General features: G+C 37.9%; 1 protein-coding gene across 2 annotated transcripts in view; it reads left to right on the top strand.

Annotated features, from left to right (window-relative positions):
* KCNQ1 (potassium voltage-gated channel subfamily Q member 1) overlaps positions 1-19847 on the top strand; it is a 317708-nt gene that overhangs the window by 98647 nt on the left and 199214 nt on the right. The window contains exons 11-12 of one of the 2 annotated variants that reach the window (XM_072339311.1): positions 1399-1464; positions 4006-4126. In XM_072339311.1, coding sequence (XP_072195412.1) covers positions 1399-1464; positions 4006-4126 — 187 coding nt within the window. The remainder of the gene's footprint in view (positions 1-1398; positions 1465-4005; positions 4127-19847) is intronic. The other variant, XM_072339313.1, reaches the window with a different exon arrangement.

The raw sequence follows: 19847 nt of genomic DNA, 5'->3' as shown, positions 1-19847 counted from the left end.
AGCGGCCATGTAGCCCTATGGTGTTTCTAATGTGCTTGTTAGGTGCTTTCTTAATGTTTGAGTGTTCCTCAAAGACTTAGGATTACGGCTAGATCTAAGCAAAAAAAAAACCAACAAACAAAACAAAAAACAAACCAAAACAACAACAAAAAAACCCACCCAACCCTGTGATTTAGTGAGAGTGCTGTGAGCCACCTGTAGTTTTCCTACACTGCTTTCACTGAAGACATTAGAAATTTTCATTGTTCAGGTGCAAGGATCCTTGGATTTTGACTAAAAACATCTGAAAATACGGAGCACAGTTTCTCCTCTGAATCCATGTGCAAAATGAGTGTAGTTGGGGCAGTAAAAGAGCAGAAAGTAAACTTTGTGTCCCTCACTCCCCATGGTCAGCCCTTGTTTTGCCTGTTTTTAAGAAATGCATCTCTTTTGGGGCTGATCATGGTGGAATCTCAGGAGAGGAGAAAGAGCCATGAAATCACCTGCTCTGTATAAGTAAGAAGCATCAGAAGAGCTTTGCCAGCAAGCACGGCTTAAATTTCCTAGCCAAAAAGAGTAAATTCATGGACCTGAGAGTTCACTTAACACTGTTCTCACAGGAACTCAAAGAAATTGAGGAGAAAGTAAATTTGTACATACCGTGAAGAAGATTACATTTTTTCTTCCGGCATCCATCCTCACTTCAGCAAGGACTAAAGAGCTTAGGCTGGAGCGTGCCTATAGCTGAAAGAATACTTGCAAAATTTGTTGTGCTTTGTTTGCTTGTTTTGTTCTTAAGATTAAAAAAAACAAAAAACAAGCAAAAAAAAAAAAAAAAAACAAAAAAATTGTGATTACTTAAAAGAAGTAAAGCATGAATGCTTTGTTTTTCTAAGTCTTTCTGAGCACTGACTACTCATCAGTCTGAAAATTTTCCCAAGAAATCCAAATTGAGGCAGGCACTTGTCTTAAATAATTGAAGCTGGCTGTCAGAAGTGCTTCTTTTAATGCAGTGTACCATGTTGCTTCTAACATCAGTGGTGGGAGATAGCTATGCTGTGGAACCAGACCAAGAGTAGTACAAGGTTGTACTCTTTGGAAGGGAAATGAGGGAGCCATGAAGTCAGGAAGGAGGAGGCAGATGTATAGTTGACATTTTTCAAGGTAGGACAGGCTTGTAGGGAGGAATGCCTTGCCAAAGAATTGTTGAAGAGGCACAATGCCTCCCCTAGTGGTCATTTAATATTCTGTTAATTTGTAGTGCAAACTGGAAGAGTTTTCCAGTATTATTTATTTTTCAAGATCTCATACTGCATCTTTGGTATGTCTGCATCTCCTCAGCTGTCTGTCTGGAACTTTTTTCTTTCTTCCCCCCACCCCTCCTATCTCTGTTTTATGTGTATCTTTACTATGACTCAGATTGTCAGCGTTCCTGGCCATCCTTTTCCACAGACCAGCAATCTTCCAGCGCTCCTTCCTCTCCAGGTAAATCTCATAATATTTCATTGCTCCATCACCTTTGTTAATTACTAAAATCTTGCAGTGTTCTGTCTGGAATTGCATGTTGTGGCACAGAAAATTATAGTGCAGGTTTTTAAAGAAAGGATAGGCATCTCGGTAGATTTTTAAGCTTGGATAGTTTTTCAGACTGTGAACTGCAAATGTTTAAATAAACACTATCCAGTGTTATTTTTCTAAATGCATTAATTAAAACTTAAGTTTTCTATGTTTAAAAGTGTTTTCAATTTTTGATTGTCCTTGCAGAAGAGGAATTGTAAACTGTTTTTTCACATAAAAGTACACTACTACCAGAAAAGATGCTCCATGAATGTCATAGGGCATACAAAATTGTGTTAGTAATGTAGAAGACTCATCAGTAATTTCTTATGAGTGATTGTGGTTATAATCACTGATGAAGAAGTTTGGACCTTCTGTTGTAGAGTGGGAGTTCTCATGTTAGGGGGAGTGTATTCTTTGCCATTTGAAAGCAGTACTTGGCCCAGCGTTGGATAGTCATGCCTTGTACTGCTATCCATCAAATACAAAGAAAATAAATGTTGGGGACCCCTGAATTCTGGTAAATATTCCTTGCTGTATCTGTTTACTGTTTCTTTTCACTCATTATCCATGGAATTTTTCTTTTTAAAGCCTTCTGTTTCTGTGTGTGTTTGTGAGAAACAGCCATTCAGAGTCCAATGGCTATGGATTTCTTTTTGTATCACTTCTATTAGGTGTTTAGGAAGCTAATTGCTGGCCTTTGTGCCAGAGTGGAAGAGATCATGGCAAAATTCTGTTTCTTGTCTTCAACTTTATCATTTTGGTAATTCTTAGTAATGTTTGCTTATGGGCGAGGGTTAAGAAATGATGACTTTTTATCAGTCTTGAATCTTTTGTTCAGTTTGGGCAAAGTGTTTGCCTTGAAGCCTTAATGTAGATGTTTTTTCAATCAATCTTTAGAAAATTAACTTTTACAGGCTGTAGACCTGATGGAGTAACAAGCTGCCTCATCCTACTAAAATGCTTAGTGATCTCCTACTGAACAAAGCACTCTGCAGTCCAGTCCCTGATAGCCAGCAGAGTACTTTTCCAGTGTAGATATGTAAGTCATAAGGGAGATTGTAATTCCTGAAATGGTCTTCTTCCTGGCTTTTCAGCTCTTAAAGTGAGCAAGTCAGCAATGATAAAGCTGTACATGGGGCAGTGTTGGCACCCTGGTCTTCTGAAGCAGCTTTACTTCAGCAGAATGTGTGGAAGAGAAACCTTCGTGAACACCATGCTCTTCTCTTCACCCCTCCTCACTCTGTGCAAGCAGATTTCATGGAAGTGTTTTGAAGTGGTTCCTCCTTTATGTTGGAAACAGCAACATTATACATATGAATGAGAGAATAAAAAGTAGAAAAGTGCATTAGTTACTAGGACAGAACATGATCTTGGTTATGACCATCTTAGAAAATTTTAAAATGAAGAGGGAGAGACTGTATTTGCCTTTTATTAAGTAGCTTCTCATCTCATTATTCTCAGCCAGCTAATAGGTAAATACTGACTTCCTGTTCCAAATGAGGATACTTACTGAATTAAAATGATTGTATTAGTGAATATCTGCAGAAACTTGCTTATTGTTGTTTTGATTCTCTATGCAATTTGTTTGCACTCAAGTCTAAATACAGTAGTATTTTATGCATACAGACATTCTGTAGCTTCTCTGACAAATGTTAGGACCAAACTCAAAAATGCACTTGGGGTACTTAAACTGGCAGAATTTAGGAGGCTCAGTTTAAGAATGAAATCTATACCACACTCTGCCTAATTTCTTAGATGCATGAAAATTTTGGTTATAAAAGAAACCCTGTCTCCCAAAACTTCCACTATCTGAAATGACCTTTCCGCTGTAGCAATCCTTGTGATGAACTGGGCATCTTAACACTTGACTCACGTCTGGGTTGATGGATGAAGCATCCTTGCCCTGAAGTGAGAGTGGGATTGGAAACCTGTAAACTGGCTCAGACAGTGTGTGAGAGAAGTGTATTATCACCTGTAAATGCTCTTTTGGGGATCTAGACCTGGTTTCTTGGTCTTTGTCACCATAATTATGCACCATGAGATGATTTTATAAATTAAAATTTGTAGCAGAGATGACATAGAGGAACTGATCTTGTAATTCAGGTGTTAGTGCACTACTTCTATGGAGTAGACAGTGGCGCATGGTATGACTGATTATCATATATTGACTTTTATAATGCACTATGATATTCTGAATTCTAGTGCATGAGGAGTATAAGCAACAGAAAAGGAAGAATTAACTTTAAGTCTTGAGCAGAAATTGAAATGCTTTAAATGGAAGAGCTCTACTTTTCATGAACTTTGAGCTGTATGCGCATCTTTGTAGTAACTTCTGGTTATAATACTCTGTTAAAACGTACAATATTCTGTTAAAATTTACAGCATTTTAGAAATCCAAGCAGTAAGTCGTTTTTGGAAAAAGCTGTATGCTATTGAAATAACCGCTATCTGCATGTTTTCTCACAGTGAAAAAAAGCCCGACGTTTTTAGATGTGAACACAGGACCCTTCATCAGGACCAACAGTTTTGCCGATGAGCTTGACCTGGAGGGTGAAACGCTGTTAACCCCAATAACTCACATCTCACAGTAAGTCAAGGCCACTGAATTGTGCTTTAGTTGACTTAGACAAGAGAAGCTAATCCAGGTGGGAGGAACTGAAATATGGAGCTGATAGGACTATCTCAGATATTTGCGTCAAACTCTTTTACATTGAGGTTGGTGTATACTTTTCTGAGTGCCAGTAAATTTTCTTGTTGACCTAAAGAAAAGTTCACTTGGCTTTGACACAATGTTTTAGTTTTTAGCTAATGTCCTTAGGCAGCTGGTGGTTGATAGCCTTAAGATTTTCACATGCAATGTGTGGGAGTACTTGCCTGTTGAGAATTGTATTAATCCCTCCATCGTTTTCCAGTGGAATAGCTGTAAAGTGTAAGTTTAGAAGTACATAGGTGAAATACTGGCCTTTTGATTTCAGCAGTACCTTCTTGAGTGATTATAAGATGATATGTATTGGAAGAAAAATGTGTTTTGATCTTTATTACTGCTTTGTGATTTATTGAAATGACCTGAAATAGGCCTATATTTTTTATTTTGTGCTTTTTAAAAACGTTTTCCTCATTTCTTTGATGCTAAGACGTTATGTCTCTTCAGATAGTTCTCAAAAGTTCTTTAGAGATTAGAATTTAAGTACACTATAATGTCAAAAGGAAAAATGTATAGAGAACAGCTAAATATTTCTATTTGAACATCTTAAAAGTTATCTGTCACTGTCTAATTTAGGCTCTTAACAAATGCATATTATTTGCCACAGCAAATGTGTGACAGTGTTTAAAAGACTGAACTCTGCCACCTTGCTAGCAGAATGAGAGTCTCTTCCCTTCCTATTCTTAGAAATCTGAGGATTTCTGCAGTGAAACCACAGATGAAAATTCTTGGCATACTTACATTTCTGAGGTACAACACATGCAGAAATGCCTGCTGCCAATTTTTAGGCCTTCTTTCTCAGTGTTATAAATAGGAAAGAAGCACAAACATACTTCCTATAGCCCCTTTAGAAAGGGTATGAAACCAAGAAAATTTAGTTTTTGGGGAACAGTGCCGGCTCCCAAACAAAATAACTTGCATTTTCAGCTGAATCACCTACGTGTGCCTACATCTGTAGGCAGAGAATTTGAGAGACTTTTATTCTGGAAGATTTCTTTGTGTTGCAAGCAGGAGGAGGAAGTCATAAATTTCCTCTAGCCTTAGACAAGAACAACGGAGCTGCAAAACCAGATCTAGAAGTTTCCTTTTCATGGCTTAAAAAAAAAAAATAAAATACAACCAACAAACAAACTTAACATTGCAAGACTTTCTTTAAGGGATAGCTTTGGTGCTAGGAGTTTTCATGAGCCAATTTGGACTTGATAATGATTCAGTTTTTTCTCATTGTCACCTTGATACATTATAAACAGTAAGGTGCTCTTCTACTTTTAAGTCAGATTGTGTAATTCTTAATAGGTGATTTTTATTATATTATTGTCACTTGAGGGAGACATTAGGATATAGATAGTGTGTATCAGCCAAAAAAACCACGGAACTAGCATTCTTTTGCTTGTTCATTGTGTTTTTAGGTTTAGTTTGGTTTTCTTTTTGTTGTAGCCTTCATTGAGATCCCTTTATGTTTTGAAATTATGAGTAATGGAATAGCTCAAGATGTGTCCTTGTATTTGCTTTGAGCTGAGTCTGTATTAAGGTAGAAAAGACTATAGGTCATTGATTGGTAGTTTATTTGGTTTTGGTTTAGTTTCGATTATATTTAAAAGACTTTTTGGTTCTGAATTTAAAACCAAAAAAATTGGATTAAATGTAAAGCTGGAAAAAATATTAATTGGCATGCATCCCTTTGAAGTATGAGTGCCCAGATTTTATTAATGTTTTATGTTTTAATTAGCAGCATATAATCTACTGGCAAAACACAGAACCTCATTGTCTAGAACAAACAGTTCTGAATGTGTTTTATAACTGTCGCATTTCTGTTAGATTATCAGTGAATAGAATCCCTATTTGCTTTCATTTGATAGCTCATATTGTAACAGATTCCTGCTTTTATCTTCCTCTTCTGTGCCAAAATGACCCTGTGGAGTCTAAGCAAATATTTCTTTTTCACTCTGAAGTAGCCAGATCTAATGGCTGCCTTCTACTGTTGCAAGAATTGTGTTTGAAATGCTGCTAACAATATATAAACCGTGACTTATATGGGGCCCATTTTATCATTAATGACAGGGCATGTTGGCAGAATAGCAGTGGAAATTGTATGTAAAAATATTTTTCAGTTAATTCCAGAACTAAATAGTCAAATGTCACTGATTACCATGCTTTGCAGTATTCAATTTATTTACCTTACTCCCTGTTGTTGAATATGTTGATTTAATAGTTTTCTAGAAAGGGGTGTGGGTTCATCCCCTGAGTTCTTCCCTCTCATGCTTTGGTTATAAAATTATGGTAAACGTGGCTGTAGAAAGAAACTCTAGAACTCTGGATGTATCAGGAGTCAGATTTTTCTCATCAGTTCAGCTGCTTTGAGCCACTTGGCCACATGAGGATGTGAACTGTCTGTCAGGCTGGCTGGATAAGCAATCAAGGAAGAAGGAAATCCCACAATGGCAATAAATGAAAGACTCAGCATCATAATCCCATTCTGGTTTTTTGTTTTCTCCTTTTGCATTCCTCTTCCATGAAATGTACTGACAATGCAGCCCTAAGTGTAACTAAGGAATTAGTTAAACATTGATCGAGACATTATAGTCACCAGGTAGAACTCAGAACTACTCTGATTTAAGTTAGCAAATTAAGTTAGGTAGTTCTGGATTTAGGGGCCTGCAAATCTTGTCCACATGTCAAGAACTAGGTGGATATGGTAGAGCAGTGTGTAAGCAAACTTGGCTATTTTAGGTGAGATTTTTTCTTCATACTCTGTCAACATTTGGTTTCTTACTTCTGGATATTGTTAGAACCTGGAAGCACTTTCCAGAAGGGCTGTGTGACATTCCCACTGGAGCAATGAGCTGGTAGCATCAATTTCTTGCATTTTCTTCTTCTGCTGTTTGCAAATTGTTGTAAACTCTTCTCTGCTTTTCTCCCAAAAAGTACCGTAGCCATTGCTGTGTGGAAGCAAGTGTGCTACTTTGCTTTCATGTGTATTGCTTCAGCTCTTATGTATATATGGAATCTCTTATCCTATGCCTAGGCTTGGGCTGACGATAGTTGTCATTCCATCTGTAATACCTGACAGGTGGGATCCCAGCACACCAACAGAGATTTGTGTTTTAATGGTACCTGATGTCCACCACAGAGCTGGGTTAAATTGACTTATTATGTTTTCTGTGATACAGGCAGCTGATGGTAAGCTTTGTTTTCATAGACAAATTACCTGAGATAAGCTGAAGCTGAGGCTTGGGCAGATCTTCATGGTGTCTTATTTCACCATCAACAACACAGGAGCTGAGCTGCTTCTGACAGTGCAATAAGTAATATGGTTCACATCTGTCCCATGTGGTTACTCATTTCTTTTATCTTTAAGGAGAACTTTTTGTGTACTGTGGTGGGTGGTTGCTTTTTTCATAGATTAGATAGAATGTGTAGTTTACAGCTATAGATTTGAAGACCAGAGGGGATAATTAGATTGTTTCCTTTGATCTTGTAGAAGACAGACTGTAGTGCTGTTAAGCTGAATGCAGCATTTCTGTGCTCTGTTCTTAATATTAGCAAAAACACAATGAAAAGAATTGGGTTTCATAAGCTTAGAGAGGGAACAGGTGCAAAATCAGGCAGCCACCCAGAATTTGTGATTTCTTCCCTCCTTTTATTTTAACTGTCCATCCATTTATCAAAGAGGAACAGGCCTTACCTTTCTTACTGTTAATTGTCACTGATGGATTCCAGTACAGCATATAATTACTATTTGGCTATTTGATGTATCTGACATAGTATAAAAGTAATGTGTTGACTTTTCTTAGTGTACAAACCATCGAGGCAGAAGCTAAGATAGCTTAGCTATTTCTTTTGTGTTGCAGATGAACATTGCATTCCTTGGTCTCCAAGTGCTGGTTTACATCTTGATTGATGTTAAGTAATTAAGCCAGACTCCAGCTGCTTAGTGGTTCAGAAGCACAGGGTTCCTGTGCTGTAAAAACAACAAACAGTTCTCCACTTACTGACTGTTATCATTGTTTACTTTGGGTACCACATAGAATAATAAGTACAATAACTTTTTTTTTTGGGGGGGGGGGATAGAAGGGGAAAGGAGAAAAGCACAATAAAAATGTCTGGATTCTATTTGGTGTTTGACAAAGTTAAATTCAGAATCATCTCGAGCTAGCTCCAGAATTAGAATTAAAAGCATAGCAAAGATTTTGTTTGTGTTGTGAAGATGGAGGATGGCTTTACTTTTTCCTTAGATGCGATGGATAACAGTTTGTATGGTTTATATTGTGTATGTTTTGGGCAAGAGGACTTGTGACTTCAACATGAAACACAGAAACCCAACACTTTTTGCGTTAAATAATTTCTAAAACAGTTAAGTAGAATCATGGAATCACAGAAACAAAAAATGAAGTAGAAATTTTGTTCAACGATGTGTTGATTGCATGACAAATAACAGTTATCAACTGGCTGTGATAACAAAATGCTTAACATGAAGCTGCAAAATTTATTACTTAAAATATCAGTTCCATCAACATACTTTGAAATCTGTGTACGCCATCATGCCTGCATGGATTGCATATAATGTGCTAAATCAGTGTAGAAAATGTACCTGGATTTGTCATCACAGCTCTGCAACAGGAATCTTTGATATTCCTACAACACTATGGTGATCCCTTTTAAGGTCAGTGTGAGCCAACCAAGCAACACATTTGACCACTGGATCTTTATTCCATTAAATAAGTATTTTTAGCAAAATTGTTATTCTAATACTGGTGTATACATTAGCATTAATAAATATTTATTGAAGTAGTAGCTGTCAATGAAAGTGTAATTTACAGATCCCTGTTTCTGTGTTTGGGACAGATGTAGCTGGAAACTGACACAGAATAAAAAACCAAATAGTTTGTATAATGTATTTTTAACATAATTGTACACTTCCAGGCTGAACCATCAAATACAAGCATGAAACAGTGTAGTATTAAAAGCCAATACCACGTGTGACCCAGGGGACCCTTATAATTTAACTCTTGGATAACATCTCATTTATAATAAAGTCTTGGGAGACCATCTTTTGTACGAAGTGCAGTATCTAGGAAAATATGGAAATCTGCAGCTGGTTTAAGTATTGTAGAGTACTGCAACGGGCCAGCAGTGCTAAAGGAAAATACCTTTTTGTATTAGTATAGATGCATGAGGAAACAGTTTCAAAAGGTGTAAATGAGATGGTGCATCTGTTTGTAGTAGTGTGATTGCTTGGGAAATGGCGAGCTGTGGACTGTGTAGAAGTGAGCTGAAAATTGCCCAAATGTATTATGGACACAAATTGACTTTTCATACAAACCTTATTCATCCATAGTGTTTTACAAAGATAAATATTGCGTTTGCAGGCTTTTTTTCACAGGAAAATGCTGCTTCCAGGACCAGGGCCTGATTCAGAATTTACTATTGTCCTTTTTGCTGCACTTCTTTGGAAATCCCCTTTGAGCACGGACACACTACTGAGTTTTTTCTCCAACTGTTTTTTTCTTTTTTCTGATCGCTACTGAGGATATTTTTCCTGAGTTAAAAATACAGTCAGGTAGAATGGGTGTGTGACACGCGGTGTCCCCAGCTATGGCCACTTGTCTCAGACTGAGAGACCACATCAGGTAGCTGTTTACTGTAGTGCACCTTTTTCAGGCACCTACAAAGACTGAAAATTGTTCTTTCGCTCAGGGACTTGGTCATTCCTATGTGTAGAACTGTTTTGTTTTGATCACCATGGGAAATTAAAATAGAATAGGCTAAAGCATTTCCTTTGTGTTGCAGATAAAATGCCTTAAATACCTTATGGTAGCTGTCAGCTTGCTAGAAAGCTACAGCAGAGCACTTGACCTTTTGCTTGTGTTTGTGTTTTGGTCTATGTTTTCCTTAGGTTATTGTACTACACCTGTTTCTCTGGTTACTGCACACCTCTTGAGATAAAAGTAAATACAGATGCTAGTCATTGCTGTGCCTGGTAACTCCTCTATTTCTTTTGCAAGGAGAAGTAACATCTTTTATTTCCCCCCCCCCTACATTGTTCTTCCTTCTTGCATCTAAAATGCATAAACACAATGCCTAAAGGAAAGTGGAGCATGAAGTGGTATCTGCTGTCAGCCTGGCTGTTGGGCTGGAGCCTGCCCCACAACAAAGTTCCTATGCAACCAAGTGTCTGCCAAGTAGAAGTGTCACCCTTCCTGATGAGGGAAGTCATTGGGAGTGTTTGGGGTCCCGGTGATTCAGTCTTTTAGGAACCCACATTAATAGTACTCAGTGCAATGCAGTATCCTGCAGAGAGCCAATGAAGTGAGCAGAGCACAGCAGAAACATAATAAACATAAACTAAGATTACATACAGAGTATTATGAGAGTGTCGTTTTGTGGGTGTAGGGTTGTTGTGTTTTCAGTGTTTTGTTTTGTTTTTGAGGAATGGCACTTCACAGAGGCTAGATCTGTAAAAAGATCTGTGTTTTAATGGAAAGATGATACCAAAAATGTTTCTAGATCCCCAGAGAACTTTATTTCACATGCAGGAAGGAACATGAGGAGTGGTGAACTAAAAGCTGTATCTGAGTTGTTGCATTTGGAAGTCACTTTATCTACATCCAAGTGTAGATTTACCATTTTGACCAATACTTCAAGATATTGTGAGTAAAACGTAAGTAAATTGTTACCACGACCTGTTTTTTTGTTGAGCAGTGCTGTTTCATTAGGAAGCAGTCGAACCCCTATATCCATTTATTTTATTTACTTTTAAAGAAAAGCCTGTTTTGACACTAAAGTCATACTAATGCTTTTAATAATGTGACCCCAATATATGTGGGATTTTTTATTTTATTTATTTATTTATTTATTTATTTATTTATTGGTCAAAAGCATAGAAGAAATTGTGAGCAAAGAGCTTATCTTTTGATTAAATGAGTTTTATTTTGTTGTTGAAATACATTGCCTTTAAAAATGAGTAAATCATTTTTATTTCATAAGGCATCTCCAGCATTCATTAATATTGCTCGTAGGAAAGTAGAGGTTGAGTTCCTGGCGATCAGTTTATACTTTTATTTTTCCATACAGGTGTTCTCCATGCAGGTTAGCTGTTGTTCACTGTCTACTGAGCCCTATCTTGTTAAAAAACATTATGCAGTAACAGTGGGATCCAGAAGCGCTCATACTGAGCATCACTCTTCTCCAGTTGCCAGTTTTGTGTAGCAGACTTCACAGGTATTAGGCAGCAGTGATTGGTTTGAAATCCTAACAATCCGTTGTTTTTTAGTTGCTTTTCATGCAAAATGGAAACTTATTTTGGACCGTCTCACAGATGGTAGCACACAGGTGACATCAGCAGAGTGGTATTGGGTTATCAGTCTTCCTTTTGCTTAGCAACATGAGTTGTCATCTGTGCTCAGTTCACCAGAATTGGGATTGGAAAACAAACAAAGAGGCAAGCTTTGTCTGAAGCATCACAAATTCACCTAGACCTGAAAGCCAGGGGTCAAATTCCCTCCATTGTTGAATGCAGAGTGTTCTGGAGCTTTGTGTGGGAGTCTGCAGAGGTGTAATCCAACCTTTTCTTCTCTGCTTTTACCTAGAGTCTAGGATGCTAAATTGCCACATGTGCTATTGTTTGCCCTTTTTTGTTTTCCCCTTGTATTGGTTTCCAGAAACACCAGACTGCATTTTAGAGCTCAGCTATGTTTGGGCCATATGCATATGAATAGCAAAAATGAGTCCAGAGATTTTATGCTGCATCCATTCCTCCTGCAAATGGACTGAGATAGAATGCTCTGTTGGAAGGCAGTAACTTTAACACAGCAATGAAAAATTTGGGAAACTGCTTTACAGACTGTATTGTAACCCACAGTCCTGCTGACCTGCTTTTAGAAAAACATTGTACTCTTTCTGTGACACTGAGAAATTCTGTTTTGGCAGCACATTTACCAATTTCTCCTCTTTCTTCCCTTTCTACCATATACCCTTATAGCTGTTTATCAAATTGTACGACAGTTCTGCTGACTCTTATTTGCTCCCTCATTGAGTAAGTGATACAAAGGAGTCAGGAAGTCTGTAGCATAATTGCATAGGTAATAAACTTCATCCATGTGAACAAATGCCCTGAAAAGTTAAATGCTGTTTATTGTTCCACTGGCTGTGTTGATTAGTTAGTGCTTCCAAATCTTTAGGCTCTACAAGCAGTTTCTTCGTTTTGAAGAAAAGGTTAGGATTTGCATATGTGCTTTTTCTTAGAGGATTCGCACCATACTTTGTGATATGAATTTAGGACGCGTAAGTGAAACATACCATGTAAGAAGTCTGCGTTTGAGTCCTGAAACGGCTTGTAGGGTAATAAATAGTGGATGGATGCAACCAAAATATATTTATTTTTCAGTGGATTTTATAAGCATTCTCCATCCACCTGCTTTTTATTTTAGAAACCTAATCCTCTCCTGCCCATGTGCAATTTTCAGATACTAATTTGGAATGCATTCTTCTCCACATCCTTTGTCACACTCTAGAATCTTGAATTTAAGTACTTTTTTTCCCCCTTTTTCTTAGCCCACCCACATGGGGGCACCTGCTAAGGGTCTTCAAGGGTACTTCCTTTGCTCTGCAGGACTCTGAGGTTTTCTGTAAGTGTGTGTGCTGTGTCTCATCCATTCATCATTATTACGTTCTAATGTAGGTCTCAGGTTTGCTAAATTATGTTAAATCACTTCCATATTGAAACACATGAATAATTTTAAGTCATCATGTGCTGCGAACAGCAGGTTCAGATTATTAGAGCTCTTAATTGCTTCTGTGCTTTTGTTTGAAAGCTTATGGTGCATTACTGTAAATTAGAAATTGGCAAATAGTATATACCAAAGGCTTTGCAGTATAACCATGAATTGTGTATTTAAGACACGGTGCATCTAGAAACTCTAAGCACAGTATAAAGATCTGAACTGCTCAAAAAGCAGTCCGATATAAATCATACCTGATGGGGCCGTAGTCAGTGTCCTTTGCAGAACCTCTGAGAGAAGTATTAATTATTGAAAACATTTGTGTAGCAGCAGGCTGTAATTTGTTAATGACTGTTTTTATGCATGCAAGGTGTCAGTGTGTCAGAAGGAAGTGAGAGCAGGGAGAAAAAGAAAGGATAAAAACAAGCCAACTGTCTAAAGCCTGAGAATATTCACATCTGAGCTGCCAGTTTTTTAGATCAGTTTCTCTAATAGAACTGGCTGTTTGTGCAGGATACACAGTGTAAAACATGTGAAGGAAGAGAAATGAGATTGGTTGGTGTGTGAAGTTCTGTGTGTTGGAGAAAACATTCCTACTGCTTGTGGTGGTGTTGATAGACTGGGAGCAGAGACTGAGAAAGACAGTGTTTAAATAGCAGGAAGTAAAAATGATTTTGAGAGCTGTACTTTAATTACTGCCTTACCCTAGTCCCATCTGCACTTCCTCTGGCCTGTTCATTGAAAGGCCAGAACATTACAAACGCCTGAATGAACATCTTTCGGGAGGGCTGGGGAGGAAGGGGCAAGTCTTAGGACATGTCTTGGTGAAGCAGATGGATTGAGTAGGAAGAGTGTAATTGAAGGATGTAAGCTTCAGTGAACAGGAAGGACAGTCCTATCAGCAGTGATGAGGAGGAATCAATCTGAGGATATGTGAGAAAAATTAGCTGATTTTGGTGATGCTGTGGAGCACTTTTGTTGTTAGAACATGTTGCCTTTAATTTTGTTGGAATTGATGTATTTTGAAGATTCAGAATATTAAAGTTGGTTTGCCTTAATATTTTTCACATTGTTTTTTGTGATGTTGCATTCTAAGGGACCTTGATACTCCTCTAGGAAATGTAAGGATGTGAATGCATGTTCCAAAGAAGAAAAGCTGGAGGAATTAAACATTGTCATTTTTTTCCCCCCTCCATTTTTTCCTTTTCCAAGACTCCTTGGAAATCCTTCAAACAGCATTTCTCCTTGCACCAGTGCTTAGTCCTGCCTCTAGATTTTTGTGTTTAGAAGGCATTAGTGTTCTTAAGCTCTGAATAATTTCTCCCCTCTTCATACTTGCTGCAGTCACTCCTAATTACTGTGTGTGCTCATGCAGGGCCTGTGCTAACAGAGCAAATCAATGGCTGCTTCCCTGGGAAAGCAGAGGGGGAGACCCTGTCGGCTCCCCAAACTTCAGAGAAACAGCAAGGGAAAGCTGAAGGAGAGACCAGAAGCTGAAGTTAGTGCTGAAGGCCAAAGAGGTGAGCAGACTGGCAGTATGGATAACAATTCTGATAAGAGCTTTCTGGTTTAGCTTTATCAGAGACCCACATATAAGTGAAATAGGCAAAAAGGTGGTAATTTCTGTGGCTTTATTCTAGTCTGCCTTTTTGAAGAGGAAGGGCCCTCATCCAATCTTGTGACTCACTTTTCTATGGCAGCTGTTCCTCCCTGGCCAGAGGGCTAGTCCTTCTTTTATTTCCTTAAGTGATAAAGCAGGGAACCCATTTCTTCTCTTGGTTCTTGATAGCAAACAGATAGTCTTGCTCTGACTGTCTGCCATCTGCCAGTGTCATCCCCAGACTCCCACTGACATTCACCATCTTGGCTTTAAAATAAATAAATAAATATCTGTCTGTATCTCCTTGATGGCAGATCTCTGCAATCTGGCCTTAGTTCCTTGCCTTGCTTAGATCTTCACAGGTGCCACATGGGTAACCGATGCCTGCATGAGCTCCACATAGCCATCTTTGCCCCTTATGCTGAAGTACAGATTATAAGCTTTTTTAATGCATTGGAAATAACTGTTGAATTTAGGAGCACATGTATAGTATATCAATATATGTAAATTATACATGGAAACAAATAATCATTAGGAAAAAAATGACTGCAACACTTAGAAGCTTGTAAATTGAGTGTGTTCATCAAAGATGCTCTGTTTGAGCAGATAATTTAAAATGTGAGCACGTGAACTGCATGTCTATGTGCACAGTTGTATCTCTTCTGTCCTTTAAGAATTTCCCCTTGTGTGTTGCCGATGTTGATTCAGGCTTCTAAATTCAGAGCTGTTAGTGAATTCTTCTGTACATCTTACTTGAGGCTAACTAACAAGCAACAATTTCATATAATTAATTTTATAACTCTGGAGGAAGAAAAACAAATTGTATAAGGAAAGCAGCCTTTGAGAGGAGAAACTTTTTATTTTGTTGTTAATAAGCTGGTCAATTATTTAGGATTGCATCATTTTGGAAATATGTGCTGCTATTCTCCAAACCGTTATCTATTATCCATGCTCTGCATTATGTTCGGTGATAGAACTGTAGAGCTCCAGTTTCGTACTCGAAAATTTCATATTTTTTTCACCTCAAGGAAAGAGAAATAAAAGATATTTGAGAGAGCAACCCCTGAGAGCAAAGGAATACAGTGTAACACAAGAGGGCAGTCATGTTATGTATTAAATTAAGCCTTTGAGTTACTCAGATGTGGGTTAATGGCTAGATGATGAAATTTGTGTAGTAGGGTAGCATGAGTACATGCTTTTTTTTTTCAGCAGCATTCACTGATGCTCTGATATTTGATGCACTGATATTTGATGCAGTTTTAGGAGGGATTCATTTCTCTTTTTCAAATATCAACAACAAAAAAATCTCTGTACGTGTGATGGCAAACAATTTGTTCTCACAGGTTAAAAATGTATGTGTATTTAAAAAGAAGTGTGTGTACCTATATATATATATACATATATATATATATATATATATATATATATACACACATAATGATGTAGGTTGTGGGTGTGATAGATGACATCATTATTCTCCCCACCTTAACCTATAGGCATCTTAATCAAGTGCTAATATCTCCTCAGGGTTTGGGATGGGAAGAAATCTAGGCATAAAATATAAAATAAAAGATATTTTTAAAACTTTGGATACAAAAGGTTTTAGTTGGAATGTGAAGATGGCTTTAAGACTATTGATTCGATGAGAAGGATGAAGTAGGAGATCTCTCCGTATTTGTTTTGGATGGAAGATAAGATAGCACTCCTAGAATCATAGAATGGCCTGGGTTGGAAAGGACCACAGTGATCATCCAGTTTCAACCTCCTGCTATGTGCAGGGTCACCAACCACCAGACCGGGCTGCCCAGAGACACATGCAGCCTGGCCTTGAATGCCTCCAGGGATGGAGCATCCACAACCTCCTTCATCAACCGGTTCCAGTGTGTCACCACCCTGTGTGAAAAACTTCCTCCTGACATCCAATCTAAACCTCCCCTGTCTTAGTTTAAAACCATTCCCCCTTGTTCTATCATGGTCCACCATCATAAGCAGTCTTTTCCCCTCCTGTTCATACGCCCTCTTCAAGTATTGGAAGGGAGGACTCGGCAAGGTCAAATACAAAATGTGGCTGCTTGTTTCTCAGCCATGGTCATCATGTCCCTGGAAAGGCCAGTGGCGTAATGCTCAGTAAAATCACTGTGTTCAATGCTTGGTGGGAAGCAGTAAAATTCAAAAGGTGGCAGATGAATCAAAGTTTGTTGCAGCTGTTGGTGTAGTGTTTCACATGAGTTACGATCCTCTTCTGCTTTCTGTTTGAAAGACCCAACTAGTTACATAAAACTGAACCTTCTGGATTTGCCTTGTAGGAAAGATTGCATGTGTACGTAGTCCCAGAACTGTAATTTAAAGAGATTTAAATCCTGATGTGTCATGAACGAATCCTGCAGCACAGCTCTCTAGCATAGTCTTCCAAGCAAGTTTCAAACACAGGTCTGTGGTGAGAATAGATCTTTAAGGAGAATGCAAGGAGGAAAAATAAGTTAACATCTCCGTATGTTATCTAACTCTATACCATGCTCCAGAATGTACTGATCGTTGCTGTCACTTGGGATGTTGTATTTGTGATAGGTTCTTTATTATGGCTTACAGCATTTTGTTACATTTGTTTTTGGGGGCTGAGTATTAGTTTAATTAACTAGGACCTAATTTTCTGTCAGTAAAGAAAAAGGTAATTAATGTTATTTCTCCCTCATGACTTCCTGTATTTTAACCTCTTTATCTAGATAATACTAACAAGGAAAAAAGTATGCGGAAGTTGCATGCACTGTTGCATAAACCAACTTTTGTTTTTTTGCAAGGAAGCAAGGCCAATACGATCCTATTGTCCACATGTCATCAGTTACCAATCCCTAGAGACCTTTTGAAAACATAGTTTAGCCATAGTTCAACTTCATGGGAGTAGAAAGTCTAAATGATGCTCAGTTTCATGAGATAGGCAGTGTTGGAAGAGAGGAGGAAGAGATAAAGTCCTCTATTGTTTCCTTCACTGAAGTGAAAGCTTATAGTCTGCATTTGGCCTTAGTGTTTGGTAAGGTACAATCTAGACAGTGGCCACAAGAAACCAAGCTTTGTAAATTCTCCTGGGTAAAAACTATTTCTTCTTTGTAGAGAGCATAGAACAATATCTATGCTTGAAAATTGAAAAATGCCAGCTTTAGTGAAACAGTCTGACAATACACGTGTGCACAGCATGAGCGGTGGCGTTTTTAGGGAAGACTGCAACAAATAGGCTGTTTTCTGAACTATATTCACTTTACAACAGTAGTTATCTTGTAAAAAGCCGATTGGCTGGCAATTCAGGCCCAAATGATTAAAGTAAATTGGGTTACATCAGGCCAGTCACTAGCAGTGTTCCACAGTTCTCTCTGTTAGGACCAGTTCTCTTTATTATTTTCATCAATGGCTTAGATACAGGACTAGTTGTAGTAAGAAAGTTTGCAGAAGATACTAAATTAGGAGGAGATGTTGATATCTGCTGGGGCAGAGGCCTTGCAGAGAGATGCTGACAAATTAGAAGTTTAACATGAGCTAAGTGCCAGATTCTGCACCTGGATCAGGGCTCCCTTCAGTATTTGTACAGATTTGAATTTTTGGTTGTCCTATATGGAGCCAGGGGTTGTGTGTCCCTTCCACCCTTCCAACTCAAGATATTGCATAATTGTAAGACAAGAATTGTGTCCATAACTGACTTTTCTCTGATACTTTCTCCTCTAAACTATTCCATCTTAACCCTGTTTTTAATGCATTAATGGGAGATTAACTTCATGGGCAGGGAGATAAGCTACAGAGTGTATTTCTGGTGTTGATTATTTAAAAGCATCCTAAAGATGAACCCCAAATTTACAGGTGTTAAACTGAATTCTGCTTTTTTGGAAGACATTTGATACTTCCTACTTCAAAACAGGGGAAGAAATTGTTGCTTTGTTGTTTTTTTATATACAATCCAAAGAGCAGTCGCACCTGACTTGACATCTGTCATTTCTTTTACTATTTCTAAAAAAACATATTTAGACACAGAATTAAGTATTTACTCATTGCAAGTCTTGGTTAAAAATGTTAATCAAGGGGAAGCCATATTTTGTTGTTTTTTTTTTGTTTTTTTTTTTTTATAGTTTCATTAATGAACTCAAATATCTAATGAAATACTATAAAACTGGTAAGAAAAAAGAAAAAAAAATCAGGACATTGCATGAAAATCATGTTATGATCCCAAATATTATGATCTGTCAATTTGATGTGAGTGCAAGGTATGGGGCGATGTATCTTCTTTCCATAGAATCATGGAATGGTTTGGGTTGGAAGGGACCTTTAAGATCATCTAGTTCCAAATCCCTGCTATAGGCAGGGACACCTCCCTCTATATCAGGTTGCTCACAGCCTCATCCAGCCTGGCCTTGAATGCTTCCAGGGAGGGAGCATCCACAACCTCACCAGGCAACCTGTTCCTTTGTCCCACCACCCTCAGAGTAAATAATTCCTTCCTTTTATCTAGTCTGTTTTGCATACTGAAAGGTGACCATGTACTTGTGGCCCTTTCTATAAGATTATTAAACGACAGATTTATCTCAAATGGAGAAAAATGTTAAAGGTAGGCTTATCAGTTTGTTATGGGAGCTGGCAGATCTATGGCTAAATGTGGCCAGAATTGTTTGTCCCCTCTTTCAATGGAAAGGCAAAATATATAATTTCATAATCTGGAGAATTTAAGTAGTTAAAAAAGAATACCTAAATCATTTCCGTAAAATAAAAGTTGTCAGTATCCAAGGGATGAAATTCAAAGTGGTAGCATGTATATTTTCAGAAGTTCTGTTTTAAGTTTGGGCACATGCTCATTTATAATCCTCATCAGACAATGCATTTGTTCTCTTCGACAGTTGAATAAGGGGAAAAGACATGTTGAAAAATGTGTTCCTGTCCTCTTTTTCTGTGTGTTTCTCTCTACATCTGTGCTGAGCAGAAACCCTCAGGGTATCCTGGATTGTATTTACCAGGAAGAAAGAATACCTGACTAGACTAGCATTGCTCCTCGTGATTAGAGTGTCATCAATTAACTTATATGACTCAAAAGTGAATCTTGCCAGTCATTTTAAGTCTTTGGATAATGAAACTCAGGAAGTTTGTTCCTACGGCAAGTTTCTTCAACCTTTGTTTAAAATAGTATAAAATAACTTCCTTTAATTGTGGAAATGCACTGTGAATTGTAACACTTTAAGCATTAGAAAACATCAGTCCATCGTATTTGACAGGTTAGAACTGGTTTCTCAACGCATCCAATGGTAGACAA

Source organism: Excalfactoria chinensis, chromosome 5, assembly GCF_039878825.1.
Source record: "Excalfactoria chinensis isolate bCotChi1 chromosome 5, bCotChi1.hap2, whole genome shotgun sequence".
NCBI classification, from domain to species: Eukaryota; Metazoa; Chordata; class Aves; order Galliformes; family Phasianidae; genus Excalfactoria; species Excalfactoria chinensis.
This window is presented reverse-complemented; position numbering and strand designations above follow the sequence as displayed.